The 14,586-nt window shown below is 43.0% G+C and overlaps 2 protein-coding genes across 2 annotated transcripts in view; both read right to left on the reverse strand.

Annotated features, from left to right (window-relative positions):
• Positions 1-14,586, reverse strand: part of NTAN1 (N-terminal asparagine amidase) — a 215,455-nt gene that overhangs the window by 20,008 nt on the left and 180,861 nt on the right. The window lies entirely within an intron of this gene.
• Positions 2,643-14,586, reverse strand: part of RRN3 (RRN3 homolog, RNA polymerase I transcription factor) — a 37,768-nt gene continuing 25,824 nt past the window's right edge. The window contains exons 13-18 of the mRNA XM_050774088.1: positions 13,383-13,513; positions 12,335-12,519; positions 10,465-10,573; positions 7,527-7,679; positions 5,824-5,911; positions 2,643-4,525 (exon numbers count right to left, since the gene is read on the reverse strand). Coding sequence (XP_050630045.1) covers positions 4,364-4,525; positions 5,824-5,911; positions 7,527-7,679; positions 10,465-10,573; positions 12,335-12,519; positions 13,383-13,513 — 828 coding nt within the window. The 3' untranslated portion in view covers positions 2,643-4,363. The remainder of the gene's footprint in view (positions 4,526-5,823; positions 5,912-7,526; positions 7,680-10,464; positions 10,574-12,334; positions 12,520-13,382; positions 13,514-14,586) is intronic.

The following is a 14,586-nucleotide window of genomic DNA, read 5'->3' on the forward strand; positions in this document are numbered from 1 at the left end:
AGCATGTTTCACCTGGTACATACTAAACACTCTAAAGATAGCTATTATTGGAATTGCAGAGCAAAGAGTAGTCAATGAAAGTGAGGCATCTGGAAGTGCAAAGGTGAAGAACAAGGGTCTATGGGTTCTGCCTGGGGCTGGTGCAATTTGCCTAAATGGTTTTTCACTTTTGGGTGATCTTTTTTCGAGTAACCTCAGGTTATCAATCTCCTAGGCTGAGTCCTGCGCTAAAGGACTAAATGAGCGAGATAACAAGCAGGAAACCACTCCCTACAGCTCTTCCACCCCAGCTCCACAAATTATGGTCTACAGGCAATGAGGAAGCAATAGCAGCTGTGTAGCCGGCACTGCGGCTCATGCCCGTAACCCCAGCACTTTGAAAGGCCAAAGGACTCATTTGAGCCCAGAAGTTCGAGACCAGGCTGGACAACACAGGGAACCCTGCCTCTCCAACAAATACAAAAATTAGCTGGGCATGGTGGCGGGCCTGTAGTCCCAGCTACTCAGGAGTATCAGTCAAGCGTGAGAGGTCAAGGCTGCAATGAGGCACGACTGCGCCACTGCACTCCTGCCTGGGTGATTAGAGCAAGACCCTGTCTCAAAAACAAAAAAAAAGAAAAAGAAAGCACTAATTACAATGTTGGAAAGCCTGTTTCAAGATAGGAAACCAACCTGCCTACCTCACAAAAAGGCTGATGGCAAGGTTCAAAGAATATATACAGGGAAGTATTTTTTAAATTACAATTTTTTGAGGCCAGACATGGTGGCTCACGCCTGTAATCCCAGCACTTGGGGAGGCCGAGGCGGACAGATTGCTTGAGGTCAGGAGTTTAAGACCAGCCTGGCCAACATAGTGAAATGCCATCTCTACCTAAAGATACAAAAATTAGCCGGGTGTGGTGGTGCGTACCTGTAGTCCCAGCTACTCAGGAGGCTGAGGGGGTGGATCACTTGAACCCAGGAGGTGGAGGTTGCAGTTGAGCTGTGATTGCACCACTGCACTCCAGCCTGGGTGACAGAGTGAGACTCTGTCTCAAAAAAAAAAAAAAGATGGAACATTATATAGAACCTTAGTAAATATTTAGTGAAAGGATCTCAATTTGTTTTTCAAATTTTTTAACATAGAGATGGGGGTCTCATGATGTTGCCCTGGCTAATCTCAAACTCCTGGCTTCAAGAGATCCTTTTGCTCACCTCTCCAAGTGCTCAGATTACAGGCATGAGCTACCACACCTGGCCCCAAATTATTACATACATTATAAATCCTACTCAATGATCCAGTCAGACTGAAACACACAAAAGGAAAGCATTTGATGGAAGAAAACATGGTGGAGCTTTGGATGTTCAATTAGTTGAAACAAAAACACTTGCAGTTGTAAACCAATGAACAGTTCTCAAGGCAGCCTGCACCTTCAAATCACCAGAGGGCTTTAAAAACCATCCATGTCCAGATCCCTCTTCTGGAGACTGATTCAATCAGAGGTTGAACTGGTGTGTGATGTGAGCCTGGGCATCCTTAGTTTCTCAGCACGCCCTGAGGGATTGATTCTAGGGCATACCCAGGGTTAAGAACCACCATCATAAGCACTGCCTAGCAAGGGAAACACACTGGTTCCTCCTCTCCAGTTCAGATCTAAGTTGGTACCATTATGGAAGAAATGGATCTTTTTTTTTTTTTTTTTGAGACAGAGTCTGGCTGTGTCACCCAGGCTGGAGTGCAGTGGCGCGATCTCGGCTCACTGCAAGCTCCGCCTCCCACGTTCACGCCATTCTCCTGCCTCAGCCCCCCCGAGTAGCTGGGACTACAGGCACTCGCCACCACGCCCGGCTAATGTTTTGTATTTTTAGCAGAGACGGGGTTTCACCGTGTTAGCCAGGATGGTCTCGAGCTCCTGACCTCGTGATCCGCCCGCCTCAGCCTCCCAAAGTGCTGGGATTACAGGCGTGAGCCATCACACCCAGCCGGAAGTTACCTTTAACCAAAAAAAGCTTCCTATGAAAGTGCTTCCTTTCTTACATGAAAACAACGGCCATTAAATTGCACATGAATCGAATTATTAAAGCCTTACACTAGTATCTTATTCCCATTTTACAGTTTAATTAGCGCTCAGAGAGGTTAGGTAACTTGCTCAAGGTCAAACAGCTGGTTAGGAAAGGAAGCCCGTGGCAATTGGTAAGCTGACTTGTAAAAATTCAGCCACTTCTCATCAAGGAAGACCAAACCAGAGCACACAGACAAAAGGACAGACCCTGGAGACGCCTACAACTGACAGCTTGCTTTTTAGTGAAAGGGAAAATTCCCATTGTTGGCATGTAACTTATAAGGAGATTTTACAGTATTTTTCCCCATAGATGTCCCTTCAAAAGCCTGTAACTTTTTGCAAGAAGTGTCTCCTTCCCTTGGACCTGCTTAAGCCTCAATCACTCTTGGCTGGGTGTGATTAGGGAGAGTCGCAGGTACTTCATATGGTGCACATGGAAGCCATCCTAAGCCCGGCATCCAGGGAAGTTCATCGAGCTCCCTGCCACACCAGCACAATTTCTCCCTCTTCAACAGCATTGCCTCAGGAGTTTTCCACTGCAAAATGCTTTCATACATTAAATTTAAAAAAAAAACAAAACACAGCAATTGAAAGAACATGTATTGAGGTACCTCCTTTTATTGGTATAAGAATGGAAGTTCCAGATTAACCATGTCATTGTTTTATTTTCACCATGGATTTTTTTTCACAAACTCCTTTGAAATTAAACAGACTTATCTGTAAATGTCTTTCTACATTAAAACTACTTCCCAACCCACAAAGACCCCACTTACTATTAATTTCTGGGGAATTTCATTTACTCATTTTATCTAACATACAAAAATCCACATTTTACCAGCAGTTAAAAAGAGAACCTTAACGTTCTCAAATGACTTTCTACCAAGACCTGAAAAGAAAACCACCCATATCCAAAACTTTAAAGCAATAAAAATTTCTATTTTCCAAAAAAGTATTTACAGACTGAAATTCAAACTCTACATTTCCCTCAATGTAATTATACAAGTGCATACAAAGCCCTGGGAAAGAGGAAGTATTTCATTACAAAATATTATGATCAAGAAAATATTGCTTGCCTTTAAATAAATAGAAGTGGCAGAAAATAAATATGCTTAAAGATGGCCATTTTCACCAGTAAACAAAAATACACATGTAAGAAACAAAGTGAAAATGCTTGAGCTTCAAAATGACTCTAGCAGTGTTTTGCACAAATTTGTTATAAAGCGAGGTCTTCTGAAGACTTCCTCCATTTAGTCATAAAAATACAAAAAGAGGCTTTGAGAAGGATTTCACCAGGCCGAATCTACGATACGCACAGCCATCACATGAACACCGCACTAGGAACTTCCACCTACTGTTGTGAGCAAAACCGTAACACCAAATAATCTAAACAAATGTTCCTGTTTGAACAAAGAAATCTCAATAACCAACTGATGCAGATCAAAACCGACTCGATCTAATGGCTACCAAGGAGCATTTCTAGATCTAACGGGACGCTTGAGAGCCAAGGGGTCAAATACAATCTCGTGTGTTTTACACAAGCCCAGGCTCACTTTCAGTCCATGTGAATTACATCTACCTGGACCTCCATTTTTTGTCTTTTAAATCCATTTTTTCGCTGTGCCAAGGATATTACACGTCTGATTCTGTTTCCCTAAATCTTCTCTCTCTTCCCTATGGGCTTTTATTGGTCTCTGAAGTCCCTGGAGATCTCCTTCAGTGCCAGCTCCAACGCTGTGTCTCAGACCACGTCGCGCCAGCTCTCAGCTTTCCTTCTATCTTCTCTACACTCCCTTGAAATCCCAACAGACAAATGCCAATACAGCAGAAGGTGAACAATGTCGCCAAAATAAACACTTTCTAGTTAAAGTCTTTAAATAGCAGTTTTATCCTAGAGGATTCTTCACCGAAAGCTGATCAGCAAAATCCCAGGACCACGGACCTGACAAAACCCATGTCAGAACAGCGACCCGTGAAAACAGTCTGCTGCCTATTATTAGAAATTACCCGGTAACTGTGTCAAAAAGCTGTTAACACAAAAAATGTACATATTAAACAAGCAAATCCTTCCAAATGTATCATCAACCCCACTGTAAAATATTGCACATGACAGTCAGTCTTTTCATTTTGTCTGTAAGGGGAACAAAAAAAAACCCACCTAGTCTTCAGATGCCTGACTCCGTCTAACCTGGCAGTGCCACAGCCGAGGCAGGCACTCATTCTAGTTCAATGCCATCAATGCCCAATGGCATGAGCTGGGTGCTGAGGGCATGATGGGTGATGGGGAATCCCAAATGTCACATCTCAGTCACAAATCTCTGTGGTCAGAGGGGACTGGGTTGCATGTACAACATGGGTGGGGAGCCCACACTACTTGAAGGACTTCGGAAATGTGCATCGAAGGAGCTCGGTGTGATCCCAATCACGGTATCATTCTGGGGCACTTCACCTTTCAGAAAGTCATCATCTTCATCTTCCACTATCTCCTGTAGAAACATCAGAAATCATCAGTAAGATCAGTGCTGAATGAAAAGCTTTCAACAATTCCTTCCTCAGGAAGGTGTTACGTCTGTAAAGATGGTGAAGAAAGTATCTTAATTTCAAAAGAAAGCCAGTGTAGTGGCACACGCCTGTAGCCCCAGCTACTCAGGAGGCTGAGGTGGGAGGACTGCTTCAGTTCAAGAGTGCCGAATAATCCAGCCTGGGCAACATAGCGGGACCATGTCTCTAAAAAAACAAACAAAACACAACAGAACAAAGCTCCCTCTGAGAAGCACTTCCTTCTTACCAACATACCCACATACCTGCTCATCATATGTTGTAATCATTTGTTTAAAGTCTGACTTGCAAACAGATTTGAAGCTCAGTGGGGACAGGAAACATGACGAGTCATTCTTGCCCAGTGTTAGAGCTCTCGTACCTAACACAATGTGAATGAATTACACGCCCCTCAACAAACGCAAAACATAAAGAAAAAGATGAAATGACCTTTCCAATGGTTCCTTATTAAAAACAACAAAAAAGCCATCTTGAAGCTGCTTTTAACGCAAAAACAAATGTGCTCCCAAGCAACAGAGCAGCAAAATTCTTCATCACTGGATTCTAACTTTCCTCTCTAACTGTAACTGTCTCAGCTCCGCCTCATGTGACCTGGAGGGTATGTTGCAACCTGCATTTTCGCCACCCATCCATGAAGATCTATAAAACCAATGGAAACTGCTGGGGCAATTTTAACATGGGTCAACTGGAGATTGTTACTTGGTGAGCATGCGCAAGTAGCAAAGATCTAAATTTGGTCAGCTAATTTGTAATCAACCTTTGCTTCTCACATGTCAGTATGTGAGGTATCCCGTTTAAGCAATTTATCAAAAAAAGCCACAGACTGACTCTACATAACAACAAAACCTGGGTTTGGAATTTATAAAGGTAGAAGGAGTAAGACATGGTTTCAGTGTGCTTTTTTAAAGAAAACAGGGTCTTGCTCTGTCACCCAGGCTGGAGTGCCGAGCCGCATTTACAGCTCACTGCAGCCTTGACCTCTCACCTCAGCCTCCAGAGGAGCTGGGACTACAGGTGTGCACCACCACACCCAGCTAATTTAAAATTTTTTTGTAGAAACAGGGTGTCACTGTGTTGCCCAGGCTGGTCTCAAGCAATCCTCTGGCCTTGACCCCCTAAAGTGCGGCAATTACACGCATGAGCGACTTGCCGCTTACTATCTGACTATGACCTGAAACCAGAAAGGAGATTCCGAGAGAGTGTGCTCAATAAATCACAAACTGACCTTTTTCATGGGTTTCTTGAATTCCTGTAGCTCTTCAGCACTCATGTCTTCCCATATCTGATAAATAGGATCAATGAATTTCTTTGACCTGTCAACAAAGATCACATTTCAAAGTCAAGTTAAATACTTCAGCAGAAGTCAAAACTAGTTTGGATCTTTTCTCACAAGACCTATTACCCAAAACCAAGAAGTGAAAACTACAGCTCAAATAATTACATTAAATTATTACCAGGTGCGGTGGCTCACGCCCGTAATCCCAGCACTTTGGGAGGCCGAGGCAGGTGGATCACGAGGTCAGCAGATCGAGACCATCCTAGCTAACACGGTGAAACCCCGTCTCTACTAAAAATACAAAAAATTAGCCAGGCATGGTGGCGGGCGCCTATAGTCCCAGCTACTCGGGAGGCTGAGGCAGAATGGCATGAACCTGGGAGGCGGAGCTTGCAGTGAGCCGAGATCACGCCACTGCACTCCAGCCTGGGCGACAGAGCAAGACTCCATCTCAAAAAAAAAAACAAAACAAAACAAAAAAAAACCCTCTATGTAAATGCTGTAACTAATGTGGCTCTTTCTGTATAAGAGTTCATTCACTGACACCAATGGAGTATTGAACTACCGTTTTTCATCTTTCCATTTTCAAGTGAAATTGTTTCTAAACTTTACAAAGACTGACAAGTCAGTTATATGTAGTATATCCAAATGAAAATGAAACTAATATTCTGGAACTCTCTTATTTATATTTCTGTAGTAATTTGCTGAAAAGTAAGTCTAGGAAAAACAACTAATCTGGTTTCAGTCAACCAAGACTTCAGGGACCAGACAATCCCAGATGGTCATGATGCTGCTAGTTATTTTAGAAACCATAATAAGCAAAAATCCTGCTTCCTTATACAAGTGCCAAGTTAAGGCTGGCCCACTGGTTTTCTAGAATAATTTATCTACATAAATCGTGTTTTTTTTTGTTTTTTTTTTTTTTTGTTTTTTGAGACAGAGTCTCACTCTGTCGCCTAGGCTGGAGTGCAATGGCACAATCTCAGCTCACTGCAACCTCCACCGCCCGTGTTCAAGCAATTCTCCTGCCTCAGCCTCCCAAGTAGCTGGGATTACAGGCGCCTGCCACCACGCCCGGCTAATTTTGTATTTTTAGTAGAGACAGGGTTTCACCATCTTGGCTAGGCTGCTCTCGAACTCCTGACCTCAAGTGATCTGCCCGCCTCAGCCTCCCAAAGTGCTGGGATTACAAGCGTGAGCCATTGTGCCCAGCCAATCGTTTGTTTTTTGTTTATCCTGTGCAACAGAATGGGATGTGGTCTCTAGAGGAAGAAACAAGGCACTTGACAGAAAATTATGCAGCAAGAAAAGACAGCACCCTCCCCTATCCTGGCACTGTTATCCCCACAACCTTATATGTTTAAATAACAGTTTAAAGAAAAATAAAAAATAAAACAAAAACCCTTGGTATCAATCTGGCTCCTAGTGAGGCAAAGATCCACCCACTCTGGGGTGCCTGCGCCACTCAGCAAGTCCTGCTAGGCATCCTCCACTTTGGGCCTGTGAAATATTCGCAGGGAGACCACGAGACGCTCATCAACAGCGAGGAAGGGCCACTTCTGGCGAAGAGCCCTAAATCCCAATCTTGGGAAGAGCAAACATGTATCACATATAAATCCACCTCCTCCAGCGTCAAAGTTTAAAGTACCTACCTCTTCAGCACACAGGGATCAAAGGGGAAGAAGGTGTCCAGTGGGTTTGTGCAGGTCTGCACCGAGTCTCCTCCAGCGGTACTTCTAATGACTGGCAGCATCTGGCGATTGTTCCTCTCAATGATGGTGTAGCAGAAGACGAGCTGGTACTTACTGTGGAACAAAAAAACAACACAGACAGAGGTATTAACACGCTGGAGTGACTGTGCAGATGTGAGCTGCGTGTGACAACTGTACCCACCACAGAGAAACCGCTGAACATAACAAGTGCTAGTGAAAATAACAATATAAAGCAGAAAGTAACACTTTTAGGGTACCATTCTCTGGGTCTTCTATTTGCAAGTTTGCTACGGAGAAAGAAAATGTGGCTATCACTCAGAATGCAAAACTGGGCTTAGATTTTACTGAGTAATAGATATTACTCATTAAAAATAACTGTTTGCAAGGCAAAACTCTTAGATTACATAACTACAGGTGTCTTTATTTTTACTGTTTGCAAAAGAAGTAGAGGGTTGGTGGAAAAGGGATTCAGGAGGTACTCCGGAGGAAATAGCGGTTGGTGAAGAGACTTGCTGAAGAAGCCCCGAACAAGAAATAAGCCTTTACTGAAGGAGGAACATGGGGTTGACTAAGTCATGACCTCAGAAATAGGCTAGACATGCAGAGTGAGAACAGTTAAATGCACAGAAGAAAGCATAAAATCAAAAAGACAATTACGTTCTTAATTTTTCTGGTAGTTGTCTCTAAATGATTGAGCAACTTGAAAAATTATTTACTGGACAGCTTCTCCAAGATGAGGACTTAGATCTCGCTTCTGTCACTTTCCACCTCAGGTTCCCAGGTCACCATGGCAACTTCAAGCCACATACTTCGATTTCTGTCCTGTTAGCCGAGGCTCACGGCACTTGACCCCTCCTCCTGGTGGAGGCCACATCAGCAAAACCACACTGGAGGGTGGTTTGCACTATCAGGTCAAGTTGAAGATCTGCATCTCCTACAACCCTGCAGCTGACCGCACTTCCGGGTGTGTGCCAAGGAAGCATGTGTCCACACACAAGGACACACACACAGGAATGTTCCTGAGCACTAAAACACGAACACAGCCAGCCGGGCACGGTGGCTCACACCTGTAATCCCAGCACTTTGGGAGGCTAAGGCAGGCGGTTCACTTGAGCTCAGGAGTTTGAGACCAGCCTGGTCAACATGGTGAAACCCCATCTCTACTAAAAATACAAAAATTAGCTGGATGTGGTGGCAGGTGCCTGTAGACGCAGCTACTCGGGAGGCTGAGGCATGAGAACTGCATGAGCCTGGGAGGCAGTGCTTGTAGTGAGCTAAGATCACGCCACTGCACTCCAGTCTGGGTGACAAAGCAAGACCTTGTCTCGGGAAAAAAAAAAAAGACAAAAACTAACAAATGAAATCCCAACAAAGACTCAATAAAAAAGATTCCCAGAACATAACACAGCCGTTAAAATCAAAATAAAGCTTTGTGGCAATATGGTTCAATCTCAAAACCATCAAGCAAGCAAAAGCAATAGCCGCAGAACAGCACACACCTTTATTTACAATATCTGTACCTAGGCAGAGACCTTTATTTCATTCCCCTGCTCTCAGCCTCACATGGCAGCACACTCTGTACCTCTAATGCGCATGCCAACCCCAAATCGAGAGCCCCTGCACCAGCTGGTTCACAAATGCAGTCCTCTGTCCCCACCCCGAGAATATACTAGGGCAGCGGCCTCTGTTGCTTCATCCGTCCTCACTCTTTGAGCTGCCCACCATCTTAACCAGCGTGCTGAAGCCTCCAGCCACCCACTGCTGCTTGCTGGTCTCTCGATGCCTTTTCCTAACCCTCCACTATCACTGAGATCTCAGAAGAGAGGCCACCTTGAACCAGACGCCTCGCAAAGGAGAACTAAAAAGGCTGAAGGAGCTCAGCAAGCTGCTGGCTCTTACCTGTTGAAGATTATAGGCTATGATCCGGCCTGAATATCCTCATTAAATATTCAATTCTCCAATTCACTTTCTCCATAAAGCAGAATAACTTAGTGAAAGCTTACGAAGGAGCCAGACAACATTAAAATCTGTGCCGCCAGTCTAGCTCTATGACTTCAGGTTAAGTGATGTCACCTCTCTGTACCTCCACCTCCCCATTGATAAACAGCGTTTCATCCTAGAGGGTTGAGGATCAAATGAGTTCTACGTAAAGTGCTGAGAACTGCCTGGCACAGAGGAAAGGCTATGAATTAACCATAGCTACCAGACCTGAGAGAGCAGTACTCTCTAAACCAATCTCTTACTGGTCAACATTTGCCTCACGTCCAGTTTATTTCTGTTACTATTACAGGAGTCACTCTAATAAGCATCTATGGCTTTGCCCCTCTCAGCTTACTGGCTGCCTTACTTATTTCAAAGTGCCTAGGCTTCTGCTGAATTATGCCCTTTGGATAAGAAGTAGCAGCAATTTCCAATGCCATTAAAGTACAAAAACAATAGCTGTATTACAATATTTCCTGCAAGGACTGGGTTGTTTTTGTTTAAGAGACAGGGCCTCATTCTGGAGCCCAGACTGCAGTGCAGTGGTATAATCATGGCTCACGGCATCCTTGACCTCCTGGGATCAAGTGATCCTCCTACCTCAGTTTCCTGAGTAGTGGGGACTACAGGCACAGGCCACCACACCCAGCTAATTTTTTAAAATGTTTTGTAGAGACAGGGTCTCACGATGTTGCTCAGGCTGGTCTTTAACTTCTGGCCTCAAGCAATCCTCCCACCTCAGCCTCCCAAAATGTTGAGATTATAGGTGTCAGCCACCACGCCTGGCCTTTTATAATGTTACTAATTTCACAGAAATTTAACAGACTCTTACAATACTAGATAAACATAAATAAAAATATTTTAAATAACTCCCATCAAGAAAGTGTAAATAACTTACTTTGTGATTGCAGCAAAAAAGTTAACCACTGAGGGCAGGCAAACCTTCAGGGGATTTAGCTGGCTCATCACTATCCGCTCAAAATTCAGACTCTGAAGATACCGCAAACCTTTGGTTAAAAAAAAAAAAGATTTTTTTAGAGGTACAAATGTAAGTGAAAAGTGTAAGATATCTTTAATAGCACAAATTATCACACATTAAAAAAAAAAACTTATTTGCAGAAATGCTTTAAATAAAGGTCCATGCAGATAATCACACAGTGTATGGCCCCGAAGAGTATCACTAGGCTAGCCACATTCATTGATCACCAAGGCAGCTTCTCTAAAGAAAACTCAGGAAGTAGCAGGCTGTAAGATTCCATGACAACTGGAAGTTCACACGTTTGTAAGCTCAGTATATGCTGAGTTAATACAGAGGGGAAAAACACCTCGTGATTTGGTTTCAGCTAACGATCATGACAGGCAACAAAACAAAACAACAATTTGATTCTAGCTTGCACGTCTCATTAGTGAAGCTGAGCGCTGTTTTCAGGTACACAGTAGTCATTTGTAGTTTTTTTTTTTTTTTTTTTTTTTCCAAACAAGAGAACTCCAAATGTGCCTTCTACCTCAACAGAAGGCAAATTTAGACAGAAACCACTTTCTTAATGAATATAATTCTCTCCTACATGAGTAAAAGAAAGACATCACATTTATTTTAACAGGCAAGCTGACCAACTTGTACTTAAGTGTATTTTCTTAGGAGTTTCTTTGATGCATATTTTGATAAAAATTACCTAAATGGGATGTCACAGCTTACAAAAACAAGATCTTCAATTCAGATTCCTGGCATTAATTTATACGAAGAAAAGCAGAGCTTATATTTACTAACCTTGTGATAAAACCTCATCCGACTAGTTCATACAACATCTTTTCAGAAGCATGTAGAATGTAGGTAAATATATATAATGCAACACGTACAACTTTCAGTTTAGAGCTCTGGCTGTTAACCCAAGGAGACTATGTCCGCCGCAGAGGACACATGGCAATTTTGGGAGATAGTTTTAGTTGTCACAGCTGGGGGTGGTCGGGGACTGCTGTTGGCAGCTAGTAGGCAGAGGCTGTTAAACATCCTACAGTGCAGAGGACAACCCCCGACGATGAAGGATGATGCACCCAAATGTCAATCGTGTGAGGTTGAGGGACCTCGCTTGAGAGGAAGTGGCCCACAAAACCATGTGAATTATTCATAAACATAAACAGAACAATTTACAATGACTTATAAACACTGTTCTTGGAGACTCTCTTCAACTAAATTACACTAATCTAATAAGTTCCAACTGACAGATTTGAATTATAAGTAACTATTAGAAATTAGCAAAGCAATACTGGTGAATTAAGTCTCAAGGCTTCAGGCAGAGTTTAATCTATATAAACCCAAACTTTAGGCTCAGCTGAACCTGCCTTCAGTTTTCTAATCCTGCCAATAACCATGTGATCTTGGGAAAATGACTCCCCTGTGCTTTGGTGCTGTCTGTAAAGGGAGAACACCTGCCATTTACTGGGCTGTTACAAGGACAACAAAGAGAAGGTGCATCCACCTGAAGCTTTGTACAGGGCGCTGGCACAGCCCAGGGCTCAGCCTCACCTCTGCAGACATCTTCACATTTCAAACCTTCAAAAGCAGAAACCTCTTTCTTAACCTCAAATCCATCTTAAGGGGTTTGCAGGGGCCTATGAGCTGCTTGAAATGATTATTAAAAGTTTGAGTGTACATGCAGTTTTCTGAATCCAGAGTTTTTAATAAAAATCTCAAAAAAGTAAAGAATCACCATTCTAAAGGGTGACAAGAACCCAAGGAAAATCCAGTCCCGCACTCCCACAACACCGACCTTCTTTCAGGTTTCCGCTCAAAAGCTGCTTGTGTCTAAAAACAAAGGTGTAGAACACAGCTTGGCAGGCTGAGTAAAATGGACCATGGAGAGCAACATCGCAGAATGCCTTTGTTCCTGAATCCTGGTTATTAAGGTATATGTGCAGCCAGTTAACCAAAAGATCTAGGCACGATTTTACAGTACTAGAGAAAAGAAAAATTCAAGTCAACTTCATATTTCATAAAAAAACCAGAAAAACATAAAAACACACAACTGCCTTTCATTACAAACCACGCTAAGTTCATATGTTTCTTTAAATAATACCCATGGGCACAGAGGAAAAGCAAAGAAAGGAAGGATATGGATGCGTAGGAAGACAAGCTTCCAATTACAAGGCAGAGCAGCTCTGACCTTCTAGGAACAGGTGAGCCCCTAAGGACGTCCCAAGGGATGGAAAGCAGGTTCTCCTAACCATCTCAAAGGCACCCTCTTAGGGTGACTGGCCAAACAGGACACGTTCACCAACATCTCCCAAAAGAAAGACAGTCTGGTGGACTTCAGTATTCCCTGATGCATCCTAGTCAAGTCCTATGGTCAATAATTTTGTGGTTGGGGAAGGGTTTCAACAGCATCCTTGTCCAAAGATATCTTCATGGGCCACTGGAAGAAACTGGCCTTCTAGATAGGTCTATTACCTTTAAAAGGGTTTTTCTTCAGCTTTAACAGATACAATAGATTCGGAACGCAAATGAAAAAATGATAAACCTACAAAAAGAATCAAAACAGTATACAACACTGTTCTCTATCCACAAAAACAAATGGATCTTTAAGTGCAACCACACAGAAGAGATGACAAAAGCCTTACATACGGGGTTTTATATATAAAAAAAGGAGACACTTTATTCTAAAATCACTGCTTAGAAATATAAACATCTTGCACAGAGTAGGAATTTTATTCACTTTAAAAACATACCCAAAAAAACGGGAGATATTTCTGACTTGAGACAATGCTATACTCTTTTTAAAGCATGATATTAAAAAGTACTTGGAAAATTAGGCTACTTACATAAGAGGAATAAATTTAGCTCTTGCCAAAAAGCTTCCAATATAATTTCCAGCAGCCTGCCTGATGATGGCAGGATTACTTGGATCCTGCAATTTTTTCCAGAGATGTTCCAAAAATGCCTCTGCGAATCCCTATAAAAAGAGAGGGTGTCGGTGTGATCTTTTTTAATGCCTAAGATAATCTGGCTATCAAAATCCTAAGATTTTTACTTCACCAATGTAGGAAAAAGTTCTAGTATGTCATGGTCCTCATTTTTTAAACATATTGAGAGAATAACATTAAAAACAAAAGGCATCTCAGGTGTTAATTCAATGGATCCCAAACCTAGCTAAGCATCAAAATCAACCTGGTGCCAGGCGCACTGGCTCACACCTGTAATCCCAGCACTGTGGGAGGCCGAGGCGGGTGGATCACCAAGGTCAGGAGTTCGAGACCAGCCTGGCCAACCTGGAGAAACCCTGTCTCTACTAAGAATACAAAAATTAGCCAGGCATGGTGGCAGGTGCTTGTAATTCCAGCTACTAGGGAGGCTGAGGCAGGATAATCACTTGAACCCAGGAGGCAGAGGTTGCAGTGAGCCGAGATCATGCCACTGCACTCCAGCCTGGGTGACAGACTGAGACCCCGTTTTAAAACAAAACAAAACAAAATAAAAACAACAACAAAAAAATTCAACCTGGGAGGTACAAATTCAATAGGTTTGTGACAGGGCTTTGGAATCTGCGTATTATAAAAGCTCTTTAAGTGATTCCAATGTCAGCCAGAACTGGTGATCAACAATAACCCACATCCCACGGAGCTCCACACGGGCACTCCTGTGAGTGCAAAGCTCCCTTCCAGTCTCTGCACACACTGAACTCAACCATGAACGGAAACACGGACTAATGTACAGCTGGTATTTCAGTAATTCCGCCAATGATGGAAAAAACAGACACAGCTTCTCACCAAAGGGTGTAACTTCCAACTTCTCCTAAATAGCGCCGTTCTAAAGCTAGGCGCGCTCATGTGGGCAGACAGAATTCAACCTCCTTTCCCATGACCAACACTCTCCCGACCTCTAGGAAGCCACAAAACCACCGCAGAGAAGGAAAAGCTTTCTATATTCTTTCCCCCACCAAAAAAAAAAAAAAAAAGCCACAGCCTAAAGTTTTTAAAATTCTAGATTAATAAATTGGTTTGGGCTATTCTTTCCAACTTAACCCTT

This window comes from Macaca thibetana, chromosome 20 (genome assembly GCF_024542745.1).
Source record: "Macaca thibetana thibetana isolate TM-01 chromosome 20, ASM2454274v1, whole genome shotgun sequence".
Lineage (NCBI taxonomy): Eukaryota > Metazoa > Chordata > Mammalia > Primates > Cercopithecidae > Macaca > Macaca thibetana.